This window comes from Haliaeetus albicilla, chromosome 18 (assembly GCF_947461875.1).
Source record: "Haliaeetus albicilla chromosome 18, bHalAlb1.1, whole genome shotgun sequence".
NCBI lineage: Eukaryota > Metazoa > Chordata > Aves > Accipitriformes > Accipitridae > Haliaeetus > Haliaeetus albicilla.
Window position 1 is genome coordinate 24,377,101 of NC_091500.1, and position 26,726 is coordinate 24,403,826.

The window sequence follows — 26,726 nt, forward strand, 5'->3', positions numbered from 1 at the left end:
TGTTTTCTAAACAGCTCCAACCAAATTATTTAATTTTCATTTCCAAACTTTTAAAAAGTTACTTTATTAGACATTAGTAACCCTTCATATTGTGAACAGATATATATACACACAAATGTTTACATATGTGAGAATTTCACTGTCCACCTGTCACAGTCAGCATTGATCATTCTAGCTTTTCTTTACTTAATGAAAGCCAGGAGGAAAATTTGATCTTAAATGGGCTGCAATACCCTTTGAGGTATTTACTTTGAAGATAGATCCTAAAGAAGTAAAACTAACTTAGGCAGTGCACTTAAAGGCTTTAAATTATGGAGGAGTTAGTACAGACTACATAGTATAGCCTTGGAGGTTGCTTTTCCCATGCTGAATCTCAGCTATCAAATTAGCCCCAGTGCCATTTTTGCCACATGACACTTTGAAACCCTTTTTATTCTATAATAACTTACTGCAAACCCTATCGTATCTCCCATACTAAGTAAAAATTCCAATAAGTAGAACTACATCTATCCTTCCCCTTTAACATCATCTTCCTGAAACCTGAGATTTGCACATCTTAACGTACGTGTGATGATTTGGTCCTCCATTTACTATTCTCCCTAATGGCTCTTTACTTATAATATGAAGCTCCTGTTTAGTAATACAGCAAAGCGAGTTAATTAAATGAAGTGCTGACGCTAATTTATTATGTAAATACCTTGAGGCTTTTATTTGTCATGATGCCAAACACCAAATCTATAGTAACGCTAAAGAAAATTAATAGAAATTGTAATAATTTTCAGAAAACACTAACATATTTTTAAAATAATCTAATGCTTTTTTCCTATATATACACACTTCACTATGCAGTCAGTAAATTTCTTAGAATTTCCTATTATTTGCCTATAAGTTATCAGCTGCCATCTTCCCAGTAGAAAAGGTACCCAAGAAAAGATTTAAAAGAGAAGATAAACAGTAAGCATCATGCAGAACAGAACTTTGACCACCTATGTTTCAAGGCAAAGCAAATGAACATGCTCTGTGAGGTAACCCAAAACTGCAGGTGCCTAAACTATTCTGTAGCATTTGTCTCCTTGTGCAGTAAATGTGAGTTTGTGTCATCCTCATTATCAACCCCATCAGGCTGCACAGGGTCTGCACAAAGATAATTTATGTAGAGTACCTGATAAATGAAGAAAATAATAAAAAGGGAGGAAAAAAAAGGGTATATAAACAAAGACAACATCCAAGGACATTGTCAGGTATGATATACTGTCAATAGTTGCAGCCACTTTCATTCTCCAGGGAAAAATATTTACACATAAACCTTGGTGTCTTAGATTTATACATTTGACAAAGTAACACTGATAGTTCCTAGCATGGGAATTGGCAACTAACTTGTAGAACAAACAAGAGATGAAAAGTATGTGGAGATTTAATTGGATTTTTTTTTTTTTTTACATAGTGGCAGAATGTTCTCATCTGATGCATGCTCTGTTACATGTTTTTCCTGTCAGGAAATATCCTGAATTAAATGAAATAATAGTAAAGAGTTTATGTTGCTATATTTATATGCTTTGGATTGTACAAGTAAAACATTCAGTTGTTTATTTTACATGTCTCTGTGTAAGAGTGCCTGTGTATGTATGTGCAGGAGTAATAAAAAATATATTGACTGGTTTTCTATAATGTGTGGGTACAAAGTACTTAAGAAAGTGTTTTATATTTAGGTATATTTAATGGATATTCACCAAAGGCTCAAGAAGTCTGACCAATTCTCCATTTGGTAAAGTTGTCTGAAGCCCTTTCACTATGAAGAAATTAAATGTATATATTTTTTATGGAATAATGTCACCACACCAGCTGGTACATTCTTAAGCTTAATAGTATTGTAATTATATTGACAAACTATGAATAAAAGGTTACTGTTTTCTTCTGGTTAAAAAAAAAAAGTTAAAATTTCAGTTGACCATTCATTTATTGGTTTTTGAGCTCCATTTAAACCATGAAAACCACCAGGATTCTATATTTGAATTTTGTATCTGAATCTTTTCCTTTCTGAAAATATATAAAATGAAAAAGAAGAAAAGGTTAAAAGCTAAAAGAGAAAAGAAATATATTGATGGAGATCAAAACAGCAAAAAAGAAGAAACTGAGGAAGAGGAGGATGAAAGGACAAAAAACATAGTGGAGGAAGGAAATGATGGAGGAATTCTAAGTGCACTTGCAGTGGGTAAGTTCCTTTAAGATAAAAGCTGGAGGCAACAACTCAACTGTCAGCAGCAAAAGAAGTACATATATGGCAGTGGCTGGAAAAAGATAAATGCCAATAATGAAAGTGTAGTTGCTGTAGTTGTTGGGGTTTATGTTTTTTTTTGTTAACCTTTAAAGACTACCTCTAGCAATTGGAAAATAAAAAGGCATGCTTACGTGTTATACAATTCTGGGGTTTTTTTGTATTTTTTTTGAGTAGGGGATTGTTTTAGCTATAAAATAAACAAATTCAAAGAAGAATAGCCTGGTTTTGTTTTGCAAGATATAGACTACAATAATGAAGAATTTAACAGCCATTCAGGCTGTCCTCTTATCAAAGCAAAACTCTTTTTTCTTTGTCCTTGACCTGGTATTAGAACATGAGGAAACAGAAGCATCAGAACTTCTAAAATATCATACTTCTGTATTTAACAAAATTGTCTTGATAACTTTGAAGGTTTTGAGTTTTTTTTGTTTTGATTTGGGTTTTTTTAATAGTTAAGCCATGTATATATGCCTTTAATCTTGCCAGTTAAAACTTTGCCACATTCTAATACATTCACTTTGTTTGGAGGCTGAATCTTTTATTTGTCTTGAGTGTGGCATTACCAGCTAATATATTCCAACTGCCTTTCTGAAATATGGATTTATTGTAAAATGAAAGACAGTATCACAGCAAATTTACTGCTAAGTCTCCTTCTTCGGTTTTTCCATTCCTCCATGTGTATGCTTCTATAGTTTCTTTCTAAAAGTCCTTATTTTTTTATTTCCTCTAAATTGCCATTTCCAACTCAGTATGTCATACTTAGATCTATCTGAGGCTCAGAAAATTCACAGCCCACAGCTAAATCTCGGTAGAGTAAACCTAGCTGATATCCTGAAAGCAAATCTGAGATACTGAACACAGATAAGGCTCAGTAGTTAGTCTCCTTCATTCAAAAACAGGATGGAAGGAGGAAGGTCAAAGGGAAAGTAAGCAACAAGGAATATAACTGTCAGCCTGTATTTGTGGCAATTGCCTTAGGAGAGGAAAAACTTAAGAGTTGGGTGTGTTTCTGCATTTAATGTTAGAAATCATCTGAGAAAAATAAATACATCAAATACCACAAGAAATAATGCCAGAAGCATCGAGTGCTCCTTCAGGTAGCTTTCCCCACAAACAAGGAAATACAGTACTGATCCCTTTTCCATCACTACCTCCAACTGTCTTTAAAGACAGCAAGAGTCAAAACTTCTTGTAACGAAGGCACAAATGAGACATCTACAATCAATAAAGAAAGAGGTTTTGATTTGGGTATATCAGTTTCACTAAAAGGCTCACACTTGGAAATGTATTAATGTAGGAGAGATTTGTTTTTCATACTTTCTTTTAGTTAAGTCTGGTATACCCCTACTCCAAAGTTACACTTTTTCATTCAACACATGGCCATTATGGGACTCTTTCAATTCAATCTGTGAGGCATGTCCTTCATGTAAAATAGCTTTATTCCACAAGGCTGTGTGTATACTAAACATTGCATGCTGAAATTTAAAACATCTGAATCCCTTTTGGTTTGGATCCAGTGAGAGCAAACAAAGCCCAAACAGTGATTTAGCTGATCAGCCTCCAGTGGATGGCTTTAGGACAAGATGAAACACTGTTTTGACTCTATATGACAGATCTCCATCAAGTACAATTGGAGTTTAGACATGTAGCACCCATATGTGCAAATTAAATTTCATCCTAAATGGCTGCAATGCCAGAACTGAGTCTTCTGTTCCAGCCCTACTTGTGTTACAGTATTTATCATCCAATAAGGCTTCAGTAAACTTATTAAGAAAATAATATATAGAAGCTATGCTATTACATTTCACTCACATGATGTCTTGAAAGGTAGAAATATAAGCATTATTAACAAAAATCATAATGTTCTAAGTATACACAAAACAGACAGCAACACAAATATAATTTTTAAAAAATAAACTGCTTTCTTTTGCACAATATATGTATTTTTTTCTAATGTCAGTTGTACATATATAGAATTCTGTGTTACAATTTTGGTATTTAAATTCAAATTGAGTATGAACATATACTGTAGTGAATTATCTATTACATAATTTTTCCAGTAGGCTTGTAAGTACATTTTGCATATTATATTAAAATATACAGACTCTTTTGTTTGGTTTTGAAATGTATTTAAGACTGAACAGAATCAAGGCTACCCGGGAAGTCTTGTATAAGATTTTAGGACACTGAAAGTTTAAAATCTCATCCTTAAACTGTAATGACTGCTTTCTCATACAATTGCTTTAGTTATACTTTGTGTTCTAAATTACCCTGCTTGATTATGAAAAAAAAAAAAAAACAACCAACCAACAACAAACAAAACCATGAGCCTATTTCAAAGCAAGAGGGAACTTAACCAGTATTTTTTTGTTTCATAACTGGGACCTTAATAATTTTAATTCTAAACTGTGTGAATCCTTTCTCAATGATGCCATATCTCCCTAAAATTAAAGACACTGGTCCAGCAAATGAAAAATAAAGAATTTAAATTTAAGTATGCACATTTACATATGGCACAAAATTCAGTTTTACCACTGTGTGAACAACAAAAGAGCATTCAAGACTGTGCTTTCATTTTCAACACACCATGGGAAATCATCTTTTCAAGGACTTCTTAGTGTATTTATAAGATCTAGATAGCACAGGACGTATAAATGAGTTGATTGTAAATTTACAACGACCTTTTCCTTCACTCTAATAAACCTATCCTGAGACTTATGAAATAGTAAGAACTGAGTAAATCACTTGAATGACCCTGTTCCTTGCCAAGAATACACAAAAGTTTAGTGAAAGTAGTTCTTAGATCTACATATTTTTGGTGATCAAGATCTCTGCAACCCAAAACTCTGTGGTACAGTAAGAGAGGATAAGTTCTACAGATAAAAATCAGTACTGTGGCAGCACTCTGGTAAACTCTGTAGGGATGAGGTACATGGTGCTCAGCAAGAGTTCTCTTCCCCAGTCAAAGGATAGCATTAGACTGCAGGTGCTGTAGATGTCAGACATGCTGACAAACATCCTATGACTTGTGGCAGGATGGTCTGATCAGCCACTCAGAGGGAGAGGAGCCCTGTCTTTAATGAAGCTTTGAAGAAACAGGTTATTTATGAACACACTTTCTAAAAAAAGCACTCTAATGTTAAACAATGTAATACAATAATGCCATCTAACTGGAGCAAACTTGTCTATTGAAACAAAGGTTCTGAATCCATTAGAAATTATTATATATGCATAATCTACTTACATGGAAGAGGAAGTCAGGGATGTCACTAATAGATCAGATCTGAGCTACCACAAACTTTGAACCAATCCATGAATCAGCAAGATAATCTCATTCAAAAAACCCCTGCATATTATCATACACTTCATAGTAAGAATGCTCTTTTAGAGCATCTTACAAGAATGAGTTTTCTTAAAAGAAATTATCTCAAAATCAACCTTAACAGTATGTGGATTCCCTAGGTGTGAAATGGGGAAAGTTTTCCTGACTAAGAATGTTCTGAAATTCCCCAACAATGAATTTTGAAATGCAATAAATCAGAAATACCATTTTATTGCAACATATTAAGGTACATGTAAAAAAACCCTTTATACAAAAACCTGAAGGCTCAACCTTATAAAACTGTATGTGAAGTTTCCCACTCTCTCTCTAATTAATTCCAATGTCTTCAATTATGGCAACTGCAGTGGATAACTTTTTTTTTTTAAAGAAGAAGAAAGTAGTTAGGTCCAAACTGATAGTTATTATCTATGTGGAGAAAGTAATTGGGACACACTCTTCATTTACCAGGTCATTAAACTTAGAACTATTGCAGCCCATGGCACATCTACTATACCACAATCCGCGATCAGTCAGAAAAATATTGTGCAAAACTAGGTATCATTGCTGATACACCACCAAGCCTTGCCCTCCTATAGACACTGCATAAAATACTGAAAACAGCAGGAAATTCAAGGCAGTAAGTCTTATGAAAAAACCCACAGCCCAGAGAATGAACTGAAACAGCAAGGGATAGAAGCATGCTTAAAACATACTGAAAAGATTATACTAACAAGAAGAAAGAGATAAAGACTACAGAGCAGTAAGACTTCAGAAGAACAGTCCAAAGTAACTGATTCTAAAAAGTTAAGAAACTGCATAACAGAACAACTAAAACAATGTAGAGTTACTAAGAATTACGGCGTGTACTTGAAAGAGTCAGAAGAGCACCATAAAGTTGTATTTGCAAGTACTAAAAGTCTAATAAATGACTCAGTAGGATGCCAATCAGAAGCTACAATAGTGGGACCCAGAGGAAACAAATACATGTTAAGGGAAGAAACCCAACTCTTCAAAATAAGCAGAGCATTAACAGAAAAACATTTAAACAGGAGAAGAACCAAGCTTAACTTAGATATTTGTGTTGCTCAGAAAAAGGCAAATAAATGTTAGAAAAACATTTAACTAACAACAATCTTGATATGGTTGGTTAAAAACTGGAACTATGCTACAGTCCCCATAGGAAGTTAAGATTTGTTTTCATTTTGAATTAGTGTTGAAAATCTCCCCCCCCAGCAACACAATGTAGAATTTGGAAAATATTATGTGTCAATTTGTTTTTAATTTATTCTTTAAAATATTCCAACACATTATGTTTTATTTTTTGTGCAAGGGCAGTTCTTTAACTAGACTATCTTCTTTAAACCACACTGAATGTTATGTTAAGAGGAAACATTGTGTTATCTTACAAAATGCTATGTGTAAACTAACCTGATGAAAGGACACAAATTCACTGCTAGAGTAAGTCAAAACTAATTTAAAATACGCAGTAACAACATGTCATGAACTGTCTACCTTCCTGGAAAAGAAAATCAAACACAGACCCTAAGTATGCTGATAAATATTTTCAAATCTGACAGGCAAAAGAGTAGACTCCTCAATCTAATCTTAAAATCAGACCTTCAATACACAGTTCAATTTTCAAGAGTTCTGTCATTCATAACTCCAACAAAAGTCAGGGACGAAAATCTGTACAACTTTTAGCACATCTCAAAATCAATTCATTATTTTGGAAAACTGAAAATTATTTTTGTAGTTGATTTTTTAAAGTTCATAGGTTTCAAAATGCTAGCAAGATACTTTTCTTTAGAAAGAAGTAGGAAAAAAGTTCCATTTCAGTCAGATAGTCTGTAAAGTAAAAGCGTTTTTCTTCATATCTTTTATTATCCGAAAGGATATGTGCTAATTCGAGATTCAGTTATTTGGGGATAGAAGTCCCTATATCAGATTTTTATTGATACATACTGATGAAGATGATGTAGACTTTATGTGAAAGCAACTTGAGGATACTGTAAGCCTTAACCATGTTTGATTTTAAGACTTCACATTCACAATAGTCATGGTCCTAATGCAAATACCCATCTTTCCAAGATACATGAAGTTAAGAAAATAATCTTCCTTTGTTGCACTGCTAGACAAATCCAAGATTAATAAGAAGACAATTCATTCCCTATTGCCCATCCTGTCCAGAACTGAAAGACTTAAAGTTCCACCTCTTTTTCTTACATTGTGATCATCAATATGTCTGTTAGCATATCTGTTTACCTTCCAGATGGATGTAATAGTGTGGATTTTTTTCTGGGTGAAAGCTTCAAGCCTTGTACTCTCACCTCTTCATTTTGAATGTAACAAAAGAATTGACCTGTCGGTGTACAATGCCTTCAGTGTATTCTTGTGACTGATGAACTATCAACCTGCCCACAGAATACTACTTAAGAGTGCCTTTTTGAGTCCACTGAACAGAGTAGTAAATTAATGCACACCAATCTCATTAAGCTCTGCCCTACCAAAATCCTAAATCCATTGAGAAAGATATATTGCATAGAAAGAACCGAACTTGCGTGTTATTGTAGTAGACAGAGGTTTAGTGTTTTTCACAAGTAAGTCTGAGCCTCCATAGAAATCATAAACTGCAGTTTAATAATACACTAAACAGTCAGTACCAATTTTTGTATCATTATGGGTAAACTTTCTTGCAATCAGCAAGGAGATGGCTATCTTCATTTTATTATAAATATGAAAAGCAATGCTTAATTAAAATTCTTGAAAGGTCAAGGGAAGAAAAATGAAAATGAAAAATTAATGGAACAGTTTTGAATAAAGAAACCATTAAGATGCCAAGACTCTCTTCTATTAGTAGTAATTTCACTGATTTTCTTTTGATGCACACTTAAGGTTTCTCTTATAAAAATATACTGCATTTTGCAGAATCAATGAGACTACATATTGTTGAATATAAGTTTGAGTAGATGCATCTGTCAGACATTTTGAATATTTTTAATGCTTGTCCATATTTAAAAATGGAAAGTTATTTAATACTTTCTATAAAATTTAACAACTTTAAAGTCAAAGGTCATTCAGTGACAAATAGTCACTTCTAATTGCTATACTAAATAAAATGTAACAGTTCAGTTTGGAACTGAAAAAAAGCACTTTTTCTTCAGAGAGAAGTCTGTCGTGGTTTAACCCCAGCCAGCAACTAAGCACCACGCAGCCGCTCACTCACTCCTCCCCCATCCAGTGGGATGGGGGAGAAAATCAGGAAAAGAAATAAAACTCCTGGGTTGAGATAAGAACGGTTTAATAGAACAGAAAAGAAGAAACTAATGATGATAATGATAACACTAATAAAATGACAACAGTAGTTATGAAAGGATTGGAATGTACAAATGATGCGCAGGGCAATTGCTCACCACCCGACGACTGACACCCCGCCAGTCCCCAAGCGGCGATTCTCTGCCCCCCCCTTCCCAGTTCCTAAACTAGATGGGACGTCACATGGTATGGAATACACCGTTGGCCAGTTTGGGTCAGGTGCCCTGGTTGTGTCCTGTGCCAACTTCTTGTGCCCTGGCTGGGCATGAGAAGCTGAAAAATCCTTGACTATAGTCTAAACACTACTGAGCAACAACTGAAAACATCAGTGTTATCAACATTCTTCACATACTGAACTCAAAACATAGCACTGTACCAGCTACTAGGAAGACAGTTAACTCTATCCCAGCTGAAACCAGGACAAAGTCCTGCTACAGTAAAATGTTCTACAATGTGATAGTTCTGTACTTTTGCCATTTTTTCTGAATACATACCTTTATTGAGGCACCGAATCTGCTTTAAGAAAAAGTGAACCCAATATATTTTGCAAAGAAACAGTGTTTACATCTCAACAATATGCTATGAAAGCATGCAGCAAAATGATCTTTTCTTCAACTAAACATTTGCATTAATGTATGGTGAGATAAACATTTTTTCCTTAACTACATTAAAGAAGTCAAGAATACAGTCTCCAAAAACTTGCATAGGAAATACATGTTTTGTAATTATGAGAGTACATATAGCTTGTACATTTTTCAACTTACTGTAACTCATTTATTCAGCATTTTGCTACAGAAAAGTAAAATATAAGTGAAAGATTTTTTTAATTCTTTTTTTTTTCCTACTGGTAGGGGGTCTCTGTCCTTTATTGAGGAAATAAATTTATTTTACAGAAAGGCAAGTAAAAATGCATCTCAGTACACTGCAGTGTAATAAAAGTACTTAATTATTACTATTATTTTATGCATAATTATTCATAGTTACGTATTTAGAATCATTATTGGAAAACAGTAGATTGAAAAGAGAATAATGTAGATAGTAAAATACCTAACAAGATCAGAGAAAATACTTAGATGTATGTCTGGGTTTTATGCTAAGATTCAACAATAAGTAAGCATCAAGATACAACTCGAAAAATCCACTATCAACTCATTTAGTGATGTGTGATTCTGAATAAGATTTCATGTATTTCATTAGAAAATGCATTTATAACTTGGGAACTTTAACTGAGACCTGTTGCTCTGAGTGAACATTTTCACAGATATTACTAATTTAGATTTTTCTTCTAGTGCACGATATATTTTCTGAATATCTCTACTCTGGTCATTTTGGTGTTTAAATGAACACACACTTGCATGCGTTCATGCATTCGTGCAAATATGTACGAAATAATTTTAAGACAAATCCAAAATTCTACAGCTTGATTTGAGACAAAAAGAAAGAGCATACCTTTTCTGGGTCAGTTGTTGTAATGACCCACACGCAGTGTGCGTTGTCTTCATATTGAACTGGATAATTTGGTGATGTAATAATCCCACTTGGTCCACGTAAATTAGAGCCACATGTTCTTGCTAAAATGATAAACAACAAATCAGACTGCTTCTGATCAGTTGCTCTGTTTAAAATATATATTATAAAATTGCCATAGCATTAATAACAACTTGCCATGAAAGTATTATTATGCTGATATATTCTATAACAATTTGCCTTTGAAGATGTTTGAGCAAGTCAAAGAAATCCTGAAAAATTTCTCACAGAGGAAGGAAACCAGCACTTTCCAATTAATCAGCCCAACATTTACATTGCTTTATTCTTACTTTATGTAAATTAATTTCTCAGAATTATCATATCAATATTCTGTTTAGAGAGAGATTTACCCTCTTCAGGTAGGGGGAGAGAGCCTTCTATGTATGAATGTAAGAAGGGCCAGTATGGGCTCTCCTTCATGATTTCTCCATGGTTGGGGAGAAATAGACAGATGTATCCCATTATTTAACTCTATGTAACAGTATATCCTTAACTTAAACTTGGACTTCTGTTGTGTCTTAGCTTTTTACAGCAGAGGAAATAAAATTAGAAAGAAAAAAATATAAAATGGTTCTAGGCAGTAGCCTGACTTCTGTAAAGCACAGATTCAGTTGTGAAACCATCACAATCCCTCTGTTGCATTCAGCAAATCTGGACAGTTAACATTTTGAAAATAAATTACTTTACGAATTAAGTTATTTTCCAAACAGTATTAGGAATAATTTTCTAAAATATTCAAACTTCTCAAAATATTTCAGTATCTCAAAGTATTTAAAAAAAATATGTAGACATATAATTTTCAGTGACATGAAATGGAGTTATAGAACTCAGAACATTTCAAAATTCCACTTTCAGGTCTATGGTATACAGCACTTTGGCAACATGCTAAAATAGAGAGTCTAGATCATACCGTTTCTAAGTAGATACTGTATATCTTCAAATATCTGAATCTCAGAACCTATCTGCATAACTTCCATTAACTTCTGGTGTAATTTAGACTCTTCAGTTACTAAAGGTTTCAGTACAGGCAAGAGGAATGACTACATTCCTTAAAAACTTGGTCATTCCTTTTCTGAATATTAGAATAAAGTACTTTGGAAAATTTTAGGTTTTTTTCTTTCTCTGTGGCTGCCTCCATTCTGAAGAATGAAATATGAGCATTTCTTTACCACACGAACTTGCTGGGAGGAAGCCTGCTCTTCTCCATTAATAGAAGTGTGACTTGTATAAATAGGGAAAAAGGAAACTAGAGGAAAACTGGTTTCAGATTTTCTATTCTTCCATCACAATCTGCTACCAGCAGTTGGTCCTTTGTTACTATATTAGAGACTAGACTTTGAGAAGTAACTATAACTCTGTGTCTAGATTGAGTCACCTAGGACTCAGTTTTCCATGAAAATGTCTATCTGTGTTTATGATAGAAACCGTCTTAATGCACTTCCATGAATTTCACTTAAATCTCAGACATATCACATGGAAATCTTCCATAACTATCTCAGTAGAAACCAAAAAACTCCCTCATGCACATAGGTAATTCTACCAAAGCATCACTGACAATTATTAACAAGCTGTCTGTGCTTAACATGGAAAAAAAAGAACTAATCACATTTAAGCATGCCACTGCACGCTGCCTACTAGCAATACAGAAAGCTTAGCATATTGCTGCTGTATCAAGAAAAATATATTCTTTTAATTGCTAGAACAACAAAAGCACATTCATAGGACATTTTCATTCTAATAACTGGTAGAAGCACCATATGTCCAGCACCACAACTAGCAGACAATTAATGTATATTTATTTGTTTTCAATTCATCCTGCGTAAGGTCTGCTACAGTAGGAACTAATCCAGAGGTACAACTTTGTAGCAATAAGCTTTTGAATAGAGTTTGTACTGTCTCTAGCCATCCACAAAGAAGAAAGTCTAGGAAACATCTCCCTTCCAGATCTTTTTTTCAGTCAAGCTTTCTCCTATTTGAACTTTGAGGGAAAGGAAAAAAAAAAAAAAAAAAGGAAGGGAAAAAAAAAAAGCCAAGGAAGAGCTATAATTGAAGTTCTGCCCAAAGGTCTGCTTAGGAAATGGAGTTACTGCAAAACATTACACAAAAATTGTTAGAAAGCTTGTGATATAACTTACAGAAACCAAGAATGAATTGCTGTAAGGTTATTAGGACCATTCAGTTCCTGAGGGCACTAACAGGCCTCAACTGCCCTGACCAGCCTCAGCTGGGGCCTTCCACTACTCCTTTCCTGTGGACCCAGGGAATCTATTTCAGGGTGGGGTTGGACTAGTAGTCTTTATCTGAGCAACGTCTCCGGAGCAGTTGTCTGCAGTTCCACCACAGCCACACCTGTGCCTGCTCACAGGCTTTGTTGAACCTGACCCCTCTCCAGACTCTGACGTCTCGGCCCAGCCATGGCTCGTCCCCCTCCCCAAGGAGGTGCCGATGACCAAGGCTGGGGCTGTCCCTGGTCTGCCCTGCTGCCCACCTGGGGCGGCGGGATGGGCCCTGGCATTGAGGCCTGGCCCTGCACTGCTGCCTCAGGGAGACCCCCCCCTGCTCCCGTGTGCCCAGGGGGTCACCAGCCCCTTGCAAGTAAGGTAAGGGATTTGCCAACAGCAAGATGGTTCCTGGGAGTATTCATCAGCTTCATAAATTCTGAACTCTGCTTGTCACCGTTCTGGGGTAAATGTAAAGTTCAGCTTCTTCAGTAAGTCTCATAGGCTTGAAGTCATTAAGCCCACAGTAGCTACATGTAGCTTATCAGCTTTTCTACTTTAAGTGGATAATCGCTTAGAAAATGTGATAAGCAGTTCTTTGCATTGTGTACTTTGTCATCAAATGCTTGGTATGAGCACCATGAATACTGACATCCTGAAGGTCAGTAAAGGGTTTGGGAATAATACGGACTACAAATAAAACTTTTATCTTTCATTTCCCACCATCCACAAACATGCATGTGCAACATCATAATATTGAACCAGAATTATACACCATTCAGCCTAAACAATGTTAATCTGTATTTAGAAAAAAACAAATTACTTGTAGAGACTGGCTGACTTGACCCTCAGACTGTTCTGAAATTTTAGCTCCAATTTTGGAAGTATGTTTGAGGAAAGAAACTTGTTTTTCCAACTGAGGTTTTAATGGAAGTATAGGACTAATTTATCCTATTTTGTTAGAAGTTTACTGGAGGGACTAAAGCATAATAGAGATATTTGCAGATAATAGATTAGAAGGAACAGCAAACATTAGTAATAACACACAGATAATTCAGCAGCAAATAGCCCCTTTCTGCTGAGCATTACTTTTACCATGCATAGATTATTTCAGCTCATTTCTGCAATGTATTAGCAAACAAGAATAAATTGAAGAGATGAAAAAAAACCTCAAACCACCAAACAAGAGAGAGAACAGTGGAGTAGCATGGGCATGTTATTCTGCAGTAGTGTGAAACCAAGTACTGAGAGAATATATTTAGATTTTTCATTTAAATACACTAAGCTACAGAGACACTGAGCTCAAGAGACACTTATGAATCACAGTTGCTTTGGTGCTCTGGAAAGAGTAGGAAGTATGATTTTTATTTATTTCTTTTTTACTATGTTTTAGATTGTCCAGTCTTTACATGGATGTGTCTATGTAATATTACCCATGTTACATCTTGCAATAATTTATCCAAGACCTGCCTTCATAGACTTTTTTATTAGGTCTGACTGGAATGGAGTTAGCTTTCTTTATAGCAGCTTGTATGTTGCTGTGGTTTAGATTTGTAACTAGAATAGTGTTGATAACACAGCAGTGTTTTGGCTATTGCTGAGTAGTACTTGCACAACATCAAGGCCGCCTCTGTTTCTCACACTGCCCCAACAGCAAGTAGGCTGGGGGTGAGCAAGAAGTTGGGAGGGTACACAGCCGTGACAGCTGAGGGCAACTGACCAAAGGGATATCCCAGACCATATGACAACACGGTCAGCGAGAAAAGCTCAGGGAAAGGAGGCACGTTCGTGGTTATAGGTTTGTCTTCCCAGGTAACCATCACTTGTGCTGAGGCCCTGCTTTCCAGGAAATGGCTAAATATCTGCCCACTAATTGGAAGTAGTGAATAAAATCCCTATTTTGCTTTGGTTGCATGCACAGCTTTGCTTCATTTATTAAACTGTCTTGATGTCTACTCACAAATTTTCTGCCAGTTCTCTCCCCCATCCCACTGGCCGTGAGTGAGTGAGGGGCTGGGCACATGTTTAGCTGCTACCTGGGGTCATCCCAACACAACTGTTTACACTCCTTAACGAAGACAGCATTATTTACAGGTATATCGCATACGTGATTATACAAGTTGAAAAATCTATTCTAACAACAGGAGAAAAATATTTTTCTTTTGGTATTATGAAATAGCTAGGTAATGAAACTTTTCATAAGTGTTTGAGTTTTATATAAGTAAGATTATGCTTTAGCTCATTCTTGAACAAGCAAAAGCTTAGGCCCAGGTGTTGCAAATCCTTCCCTCCACAGTCTCCCTATCATTTGCTGCCCTGTTAACTGGCATTCTGCACAAGATTTTCTGAGTACAAGTATCTCTTTGATCTACCTCAAAATGACAAACAAAGTATATCACACAATTTGTATGATTTTTTTTTTCTTTTTTTTTCTTTTTTTTTTTCTATTAATGGTGGTGGGTTTTCTTGTTTTCCAGTGCCTGTCCTGGCTAGATTGTCTGTTTCTAGGAGGACATAAGGCAAGTACATTTCTAGGGTTAATACTTTCATTAACATGTACAATCCAAATATGCAACCCAAATTAATTTTTCTACTGAGAAAAAGGAAAAGTTCTGTACATAGACATATACTCTTTATTTTTCCTATATACCTCAGTTCTGGCATATTTTACCAGCATTTATGTATTTTTCTGTGCTTTTATTACAGGCTGTAGATTGCAATGGAAAAACATACAAACAAACAGCCACCTCCCCTCCTTCTCATAATGTGAGGAACATAATATGATTGTGAGGAGCTCCTATTTAGGAATTTAATTAGAAAAGTTTAACCTAAACATAACTAACTAGTTCTACTTAAAATGTTTAACATGACAAAAAGAAGATTAAGTGAAATGAAAATTATTAAAAGGAAATTAGCTCCCTAAATTGATACTGTTTCTACATCTTTGCTTGTGTGCTTCAAGCTAAAGAAAGATCTTTGTATATATATAACCATATACACACAAACATATATATGATATAAATTATATATACACACACGGTGGTTTTTGCTTTGTTTTGAACATCATTTCATTGCATTTCTAACCAGAAATTATAAATTACCCTTCCAAACCTCAGGTAAAATTCCAAAGAATAGCACCTACCTCTGCAAATTGGCCTGTGGTCACTCCAGGCAGCCAGTGTATCTGTCACTCTCTGACAGGTGATGCTCTTAGAACCTTGCAGCACATAATTATCTTCACAGGAAAACTGTACACTCGCACCCACCCTAGGACAAAAATGGGAGGAAGAATGTAAGAATTAAAATAAATTTTAAATATCAACCTCCCCAAATAAATGTAATTGCCACCAAATGACAATATTTCTAGGTCCAAACAAAGAAATGAAGGTGGTAAATTCTACACCATCATTATTATATTAATAAAAAAACCAAATTATACTGCAGGGAACAGATCTACTATTTAGTTTATCCACCTTTTAAAGAAGTAAGGCCAAGAATACAAAGCAATTGTGGTATTATGTTTGATCCTTTAAACTATGACTTCAATGAATATATATAGAGATATATTTTTTTTAAGAAAAAATATAATCACTGTTCTTTCAGGCAACAAAATTTACTTCATGAATAATTTCAACCTCTCCATATTCTCTTAAATGAGAGAATAAGCAGTTAGATATGGTAATTTGTCAACATGTATGACCAGGAAATATTAATTTCAGTAAATTTTAATGATTTATTGAAAATTCCTGACCTTGTTGAAATTTCCTATTAAAAATTACGCTAAATGATAACTGTTATTAGGACTGAAATTTGACTGTTACACTTGTAACTTTGAAATGTGTCTTTTGGGATGATTTATAACTTTTTTTTTTTTAATAAATAATTTCTTTCTGAACAATGCTGATGAATATTTCTGAAGAATTAAAAAACTGTATATAGTTACTGTGTATCTCAAAGAGAGCTTTCCTAAACAGTATTTACATTTCTGCTTCCATTTATTATCTCTTACATTCTTTGTTCCCCATCATAATCAACCAGTTTTGTTGTTAGCTTTCTTGCACTTTTAAATCTGTATCTGATAATCCCATGGTGTGAACTAAGTGATCTTGATAAAGCAGATTTCTCAGTTTGGTCTTTCTAAGTCACTGAGTCCTAAACACCAGGGGATTGCTAGATGGCAGTCAGAAAGCTCAGTGGTTAAAATTGTGCTGTGGAGAATAGCAAATAGCCTCATTCACTAACGTCCAGCTCATTCCTACCCTTCAAGAACAAGTATTCTATTAGTTTCTCAGAGGATCTCACAAAGACAAACTATACTGTTTATCATTCTTATGATGTTCTTCTATAGTTCTTTCACAAAACTTGAATAAGATCCTTTTTCTTTCTTTTTTTTTTTTTTTTTTTTTTAAATTTGAATGTGATGCTTCAAATCTAGGAAAGCTTTAAAACCTACTTTTCTTACCACTTGCTACTTGATCTGTTAAACATGCAAAAATCAGAAGGGTAGGGAAAATATTGGCCCTTTCCTTCAGTAGTTCATGGGAAATGTATGAAAACCCTGAAGAGTAATATCATTTTCTATACTGTATTCATTTTATATTTGTCATTATCTACTATCCTTCAGAACATTCTTAAAACCCTCAGAAAAATAGACCAAGCATGATTCCAAATACATACCTCAAATTAATAAACAGTTTCTCTTATTGGTAAAGAAAATATTATGATTAATTAATCTGACATTTTAATGCTCTGAACACATATTTTTGAATGTATTTTTCTCATATTTTGTAGCATTATGAGCTCTGAAAATTTGTTCTATGGGAACAGGAAAAAACAACCAGTTACCTAGTTGTGATAAATGTAAATTGAGAATTGAAGTATTTAAAAATCATACTGGATAAAGACTTTCCCAAAAGTATAATGATGTGTGAACCAACTTGAAAGCTTCAACGTTCCCCTGAAGTTTGCTACTATCAAGACATGTAAGGAAAATTACAAAACTGTGCACATACAAAAAATGAGAGTAAAATGAAATGTACAATTATTGGATGTCTGCAATTGCAATTTATAATTTAACATTCCTGATTATTCCCCCCAAGAAAGAAAGAAAGAAGGGGAAAAAAACCCAGGAGGAACACAAATATTCTGATGTCTGATGCAGTAAGTGAAGGTTTTCATGTTTAGACTGGGTTTTCATCATTACAGCAATATTTAAAAAAAAAATTATTAATGGATACATAAAATGTTACAAACTAATCTATACATTTAGGATGATTCAATTTGTTTCACTATTATTATACACAGTATATTGTATTTTCTTCCAAAGCTCTGGAAATAGCTTGTATCTAAGGACTAATAATGTGAACTTCATGTATTTTACACAGTGGATATCATCTTTTGAAATGTTTGATCACAAACTAAGTGACACAAAATAAATATGCTGACTACAGCATATGAAAAACAAACAAAAAATCTAGCAAAACTGTCAAATTAAAGAGCAAGGAAGGAACACGAAGTACTTAAAAGCTCCTTAGTGTTAGAATTTGGGGTGGAGAGAAACCTCAATGCCAGCTATAGGCATTGACAAGCACAATCTTTTGAAAGTCATTTCAAGAATTCTAATTAAACTTCAGGTGGGCTACAGAAGAGCAGTTATAGGTTTTACCAGAATGACTGAGATAGTTCTGGACATGATTTATGTGTGGCTACATTATATGCTAAGTCTGTTTTAATATCAGTTAAGATCCATCCTTTTTGAAGCACCTATTGTGAGAAATCAGGTTTATGCCATGAGTCTGACAACTGATACTTCCAAGAAAATAATTTCAATGTAATTTTAATTCTGCCAAGGCTTACAAAAGAAGGAAAAAAGTATTGAAAAGTTCTAAATACTGCCGTACTGTGACAGGTACCGACTGTCACACTATAATATATGTGAAGGAAATTAAAAGTTTGTGTAAGTAACTAGTTAATAATGAAATATTTGTGTATATATATATATAGTTGCTATATAATACATACATTGCAGATATCCGAATGAAACCATATCTCTTTAGATGTTTAAGAGAACAGTGGATGCTGAAAAATCTCAGGTGAGCTGAGTCACTAGAGTATTTCCTGTTACCAGGCAATCAGATCTAGCTAAACAAGCATCCTAGGGGAGGGGATGCACCTGGGCCACACAGACTGCAAAAAAAGTCCTTATCCTCTAAGCAATGTCCAAATTGCCGAGTCTCTTCATTGGTTCTGCTTGACATTTTTCCATTAAAAAAGGGGGCATCCTTTTAAAGCCATATTTTAACTTATTTGATCTGTGATTTCAAAGGAAATTATTACTTCATTAATTTCCAGTTGTTAACAATGAATATTTTTAATTTTTATTTTTTTTTTCTTTTTCACATCTTTACCTCTCTAGTCACTGAGCAAATCTGCGGGCACTGGAAGTGTTTTGTTTTGTTAATTCTGTATGTAAACTTTCAACAGGGGGAAGAAATCAATTTCTTCTTTTTTCTTTTTCCATTTTAAATTTGAACTGTATCAAAGCAAAATTTGTGCTTTTATAAAGCAAGCTAGAATTTGACTGAAAGAAGGGATTTTTTAAAAAGAAAATAATTCTGTGAGAAATACTAAGCATAAGAAAGTTCCTTTAATTTTAAAAAGCTGTTTTGAAAATTTAAAAGCTATTTTTGTTACAAGTGTCAGTGGGATTGTGGAAAATGATTGTATTTTCACAGTACCACACATACCATGTAATATTTAAGGAGAGCTGAAATGTTATTGTTTATATTCATTTTAGATTTCATTTAAACAATCTACTGTTTTGAGACCTCACATAAAAATAAAATGTGATATTTACCCCAAACTTGTATTGATTATGCTCTCTTTACCTAGCAAAGTCTGAGTTGCCGTTTTGCCCTCAAAATGAATCCAAATAGCCGCTGGATTTTTTTGAAATCACTGAAAATCACTTCCCCTACTTCCTGAACTGAACACAGTAAAAGTGTGGCAGGAGGACAGAATGAAAAGGTTAAGATTTCAATACCTTTTTGTTTGCTTTATGATATTAGAATGAATGCCATTATTATGCTGAAAGTGATGAAACCCTTTTCAAAGAACTTGTCATCCCTGAATCAGTTGGGTCTCAGGCTGTCTTGAAAATAAACCCTCTGCCTTTCCATCAATCCCACTCACAACATGTCTTTCAGCAGACTAGAAAAGATTTTGAATAATGTGCATTTTTACATGTTTTAGTTCAGATTAATATCCACAGTTGTCATTCTCCCCCTGACAAGAACAATAGCTCCTTCTGGTGTCTATACTTGCCTCTTAGAAAAGAAAAAACTTTGCCTTTCTTTTACTCTCTGCAGTATTGTCATTACATTGGAGAAATGTAAGTAACAGCAAATATTATTTCCCTTCTCTTATGGAAGAGCTTGATTTGTCATTTCAGAGAAAGAAAAACTAAATTCTAGCCAAATTCTCTATTTAAATTTCAAGCTAGATATAGATAGCTAACTTTAAGATAGCTAAGATATGTTTTAAATAAGTATAAAAAAAGTTTACAGTACATGAAAAACAGTTGCTGTTGCATAATCAGTTTTGAGATAACAAGTAAGGTTTAGGAAAAAAATAAGATTTTATTATTTCTCTCAAATAATATTCAGAATTGGAGGCCCAAGACACGCACACAAATAACAAGTGATCGAAGTATACTAACGTGTTTTATCAAATCTTACATGATGTTGCTTGTGCTATTTTTTAACACCTTACACATTCATTCACCCCCATGAACAGCAACCTTCCTTCCTTCTTCATAAGGGTCCATTTGACCTCATCCTCTTTTTTTTAATGAATATCACAAAAGCTGAAAACAAAAAAAGCAAGGAGATGGTATTCATCACAGCCTCAGACACTGAATTTGCCATGTTTGCTGAGCTTTTTAACAACTTTTATATAGTGGGAAAACAGACAATTCTCTCTGCTGCTGCTTCTATGCTGTCTGGTGAGTTCTGCCTTTCCTACGCAAGATTATGATTCTCTAAAATTCCTATTTAAAATGCATTGATTTCGAAGAGAAACAAGCAAAACCAAGATATGAAATGGACTGTAGCTATTTTGACAAAGACTCGACACATTTGAAACTAGGGAAATTACACGTATTAGTTGCATGCTTTGTATGCATGTAACAGGAAATACCTCCTCTTGGACATACAGAAAACTAAACGTGCCTACCTGAAGTCAGAGCCCACCCTTTTCCCATTTTCAGGAATTCCAGGATCAGGACATGTATCAGATGCAATTGCATCCCCACCCTGGGTCACTGCAAAGTAAAGGAAAAAAAAAAATATTTAGATATGCAGCTGTAAAGATGACTCCTCACTTTTCCAATACATTAACTTCCACAGCCTGAATTCAACCATATGCATATTCATAATTTTTTCTTGGAACACTATAAATTATTACTAAAAAGAAGCCCCATATAATTGATTTCTTGGGTTTATTGTTTATTTCCTTTGGTTATGATAAAAAAAAAAGCATGTTTTGCTTCTGTGGGAAAATGAATGATTGATTTCCCATGGTCAGTCATCTTTTTATGGATATAGTAGGATCCATGGCTGTTCTCAGACAGGGAACACAACATTTCATGAAGTCACCTTCTGAAATATTCACAACACACCACTCTAAGATTAAGATAGTGTAAGAAAATAAAATCTCTTTTAAGCTTCTGTCCATAATAAGACTTGAAATAGATAAAAGTCAAGAACCCAACTGTAATACAGAAATATTTTTATGAAGATAAAGTTCATCTCAAAAATATACAGAAAACCCCATAAAGCAATGCATTTCTAACCAGCTCATGTTATGTGCTCATGCAAACAAGGCTCAAAATCTCTATTTTGTGCTTTCAGGTAGGAATAGAAAGAGAAGATATCCTATACTGTTTCATTCCTTTTGTCCTCTGTTCTTTCTTCCTCCAGACTGTCAGATATTTAAATAATACTAGGTATATAAATGTATAAACTTATAATCCTTTCAAAACTCAAAACAATTTGAGCATTCAATTTTCAGTTTTCTTCTTTTTCATTTGTAAAAAGGTATTTAAGGAATCTGTGGAATTAAAAGTAATTAATCATAAAGAAAATACATAAAGTAACAGAGCACAATAGTGTGACTATACAGAAAACCTGAATACACATATGCTTTCTATCCTGCACATATGCACAAGTGTGTCCATGTGTATTTACACGTCTCCTGTTTTTCTGTTTCCTCCACAGATGAACAGAGCTAGTAGGAATTTGTGGATCACATCTTTCATCTTAAAAGATTTTTGGGAAACCATTAAGAACAGGGCAGAATGTTATCCCTGAATAATAATAATAAAAAAAAGTTGGAATATTTCAGCTGCACAAAATAAATTACACAAGCCTGAGTGGATTACAGATGACAGCATTACAGCTGAAAGGTGATGAGAGATCAGATGTAAAAAGTGGCTGGTTTTCCACACAGTGATATGCTTTCAAATTGAATACAGCAGCAGAGTATGGTGACAAGTGGGATACGTACGATCAGATGGTAAGTGCTATAAATCTTTATGTCTGTTTTGGCAGCATCAGGGACAATTAATTTGTATAGAAATCCAAAGTTTTACAAGAGAAGATTTAAAGATATAAAAAACTCTATATACAGCACTACAAAAACATAACTAAGACAAAGCACTTGTAAGTACCAAAATACTTGACCTGAGCACAGATTCTTCTTAAAGTAGAGAAACTGCAACAATTACGGTATATTTCAACATTTGTCTACATTATTTTTTTTTTTATTTTGGCATATAGAATGTTTTAAAAATATAGGAAAGGAAAGGAATCATCTCTTTCTCCACATCTTTTTAACTTTACTTATTGCATTGTATACTGTTTGTCCCAGAAATCTCTCTTTAAAGAAGGTGAAGAAAGATTATGATAATTTCAGATATGTTTTTGCAGACACAGTTAAAAATATGATGTTTTACTTAAAAAAATATTTCCTGATAAATAAAAAAACCCAAAGCATGAGTAAAAATCCAGTTCAGCTGGACAGAAGTATAGCATCTGGAATTCACCAGCTTGAAAACACTCCAGACCAAGAGCCCAATCCTACTAATTTCACTAATATTACTTAGATTGATAAAAATTTTTGTGTGTGTGAATAAAGGCTTTCAGAACAAGTTTATACGAGCTAGTAAACATGTATTTTATTCTCTGAGAATTTAATTTTGTAGTTTCTTGAGAAGTGTCAGCATTGAAGTGCTGTTACAGTCAAAACGTGATCTTGCTAAAAAAGCAGCCTGCTTGTACACTGATGTTCCTTCAAATAAATAATCTTCCTACTAACATTTTTTCCAGGAAAAACACCCACAAGTAGGTACTACTTTTAGCACAGAAGTGTAGCTTTGTTAGTGGAGGTGAGGTTCAGTTTTGACTACTGAATCACCAACACACAAAAAATAAGCAATATGACTGATATAGTTATTCAACATATCAAGTTTACTAAACTTGAACCTTACAGTAACAACTGTAATACAAGGTGGAGAACACTGCCTTTGCTATCATGTTTTAATTGTAATGCAACTGTAGCATTTCAGTGAAGCTACCTCCTTTTACAGACATACATACAAAATGTGTAAGTATTTTGTTTGGGACACCAGTAAATGTTGACTGAGACCTTACTCATAGCACTGAACGAAGTGATCTCCCCAGATGGATGATGACCTCTGAAAAATTCTCTTCTCAGCCATGACCTTCCTCTGTCAACACACTCTCACACCAATATCAGGGAAGGGTGATTCAGGCTATCGTTTACCCAGAGAAATACTCTCTTGAAACAGAGCAGATATATGTCTGGAACTCGGCACATCTTCCTGGAGGTTTACGGGCCTTGTTAATCACGGCCCAGGTTTTAGCTTCCACTTTCCCCAATGAACTGTCAAGTGTTTTTTAACAGATGGTGGTTGCATGACATGCTGTCATAACAAAATAAATCCAACACCTGTAAAACAAGCCTGTCTGATTTTATCTTTCCAGATGGGAAAAAAGGAACAAATTTCTTAAATTAGTGAAACCATTTATTACCTTTAGTGCTTCAGGGACACCAGGGACTTTAGTGCATTTATAAATATATGTATATACTTTTACATGTTAATATGCTTAAAACCTTTACCTGCCAGTATTTTGGAATTTACCTAAAAATTAGATTTTAAGATTTTTTTAGCTCCAACATTTGTTATTATCCAGACTGAAAATAGATTACATGATGCCCAAGTGCATCCCTGTCAGAGACCTTTATCTTCCTCTGTTTCAATCCTGTCAGATTTCCCCTTTATCCACCACCACTATGAAGTATTAGCCACTGGTATTGAGATCCATAACGTGGGAGGAGAAAGTATCATCTTTGATTTGAGCGTCTCACTTCTAGAATATGTTTAAACTTTGCAGTCTCATTCTGAAAGCATCTCTTAGACATGTCATCTACTATTCATCCAGTCACATGCCCAATCTTTCACTGTTATACCTTTAAAGAAAAAGACTTTTTTATGCCCTTGAAAGACCTGTCTTACCTGTTTGTACTCTTTCAAAATGACACTGTCTAAAGTTTCATTTACCTAGAGTGTTATAAAGTGTTTCATGCTTTTTGCATCTTTCTTCTGATTTCTCCTTTATCATACCAAACTTGCTTCTCTTTACTTTCAAAACTCACTCACAGACTATCTGTATTTTAACTATCATAATCTCAATTTTCATTTTAGAATTTTAAAATTTCAAAACAATGAAGGTATTAAGGAATATGGAAGGTTATTTTCCTATTTAAAGCTTGTAAAACTTAGAAATAAATATCAGTTATGCAGAAACTTTGGCACAGCTATGCGCTAATTAGTAGCATTTATCTTAAAGCACTAACAATGTTCCTCTGTATTGTGAATATAAACTAAACATTTATTTATAAACCTGTACTTATGAGAAATAAATTTAGGACCAGTCTAAATAATACCATCCTCTCTTAATATATTCTTAGTACATTCTCAGTATAACCTCTCTGTTTTAAAAAGAATTTTAAGAGTATATAATCCTGGAAAATATTAAAGTAAGATACTGTTTTACATAGATAATTCTAAACACCATATCCCAGTTGCACACAGTTCTTCAAGGAACCATCAGCTAGAAAAAAAACGGTGTGTGTTCCATGAGACTAACATCTGAAAAACTATTTGAAATCACAGGGTAGGGAGAATAGTGAGGAAAGATTCTAGTCAGTTTTTGGTTTTTTTAGTATTAGTTACTGTAGAGTGTAACAGAACTCTGCCTTTCTCTTTTTAACAGAGGGTTTGAGAAGAACAAAGGTGCTTCAACCACCAGACATGTCTGTAGTATAGAGACAGAGCATTCTCAGTGGATGCAGCTTAACTCTGGAACTTCTCGACACGCCATGCTATTATATACTGCCAAACTTACATATTCTCACCCCTTTCTGCAGTAATAGTGGAAGAGAAGCTGTGAGTTCATTAACGTGATGGACAGCTTTTCAGTCTATATACAACCTCTATGGTTAAGACTGGTGATTTAAATTTCTATTTGCTAAAAAATCTATTCTTTCTTTACAGACAAAGAATGAATCAATACCATTTCTTCCATTTCTCAGCTGGTATCATGCTGACTAGAGTTTCCACAGCTTTGGAGGTCATCTTTATTGTTTTACTTGGTATATGACACAGTAAGAACAGAACTCCTTTAGATGTTTCACATGTTCTAATGCAATAGTTAGAATCTTGTTTACTGCCAGAAGAAAGACTGGCAGTAACTGTAAACAGAAATCAGACCTTAAAAAGCTGTAATCATAATAATAAACAATTAGCAGATACATTAACATCCTAATTTAGCTCAGCATTTGGGAAGTGTTTAACTTTAATCAAGGAGCAATATTAGGCAGGAGGAAGGGATGGTGCAACATATGTCTCATGCAGCAAGAGAAGCAACATGAGATCTCCCTTGTTATAATATCGGTTCTACTCCAGGCAAGCTGCCTTGCTTTAGATGCATTTGGAATCTGAATATACATTAATGATCTACTCATGCTCATGTAAAGCATGTGATGAAATGCTTTGAAGGGGTGGACTTTGAAACAAAAAAATTATTATGTATAGATGCATTGTACTGTCTATCTTTCTTCAGTAGCCATTAGGTTAGTAACAAATATTTGGTATTCATGCTTCAGCCTGCAACACCTACAGTTTTAAAGCTAACAATTTGGGCAGTCTGTTTGGACATTTACTCATTCTCGTAGTGATATCACCAGCCTATAGAAATGTTCTGGATTTAAGAAAAAAAGAAATCCATAAACCCAGGAACACTCATTCCTTCAATAATTTCTTTTAATAATTTTCAAATTAAAACAAAAATTGCAAGAATCACCTACAAGAAGGCCTTGCCCAATACTGCATGGAGGCTACAGAAAAGACCGTAAAATACACTGTGGAAAGATATTATAAGAAATGGCATTTTTTTCTAGAGCAGACTGACAAGTTTGTAAACTGAACAAAACTTTACAATGAATGAGTACTTTATCTCTCTATTGTGATGAAAATAAAAGCTGACATATGTAAATATCAACCTCTTTCCAGCCAAGAAGTCACACATGAGTGCAATGACACTGTATCAGTGAAACAAGATATTAGATGCACTAATTAATGCATTAGAGCCACATCTTGGTTATTCATTAAGCTCCTTAGATTTCCAGTTATTTACATTTTAATTTTTTAAAAGGTTGGTACATATTAAAAAAAATCTAAGAGTTCTATACATAATTTTGGTCATTAAATAATTATGCTTCAAAAGTGAAACCAAAACATTGCAATTATTCTTTATCAAGTGTACTAGAAATCACTTGTTTCACATAGCGATGAATAACGTGGTCGCTGGAAAAGAAAAAAAGATGTATATCCTTAATGTCGTGACATGACAATATATGGAGAACAGGTATGAAAGATTATCATTATATAAAAGAACTGAATATACTGTGGTTGTTTTGAATTTAG

General features: G+C 34.2%; 1 protein-coding gene across 1 annotated transcript in view; it reads right to left on the reverse strand.

The window, feature by feature from the left end:
• CSMD1 (CUB and Sushi multiple domains 1) overlaps positions 1 to 26,726 on the reverse strand; it is a 1,233,014-nt gene that overhangs the window by 405,665 nt on the left and 800,623 nt on the right. The window contains exons 8-10 of the mRNA XM_069805938.1: positions 20,891 to 20,978; positions 15,801 to 15,925; positions 10,362 to 10,483 (exon numbers count right to left, since the gene is read on the reverse strand). Of these exons, the coding sequence (XP_069662039.1) occupies positions 10,362 to 10,483; positions 15,801 to 15,925; positions 20,891 to 20,978 (335 nt within the window). The remainder of the gene's footprint in view (positions 1 to 10,361; positions 10,484 to 15,800; positions 15,926 to 20,890; positions 20,979 to 26,726) is intronic.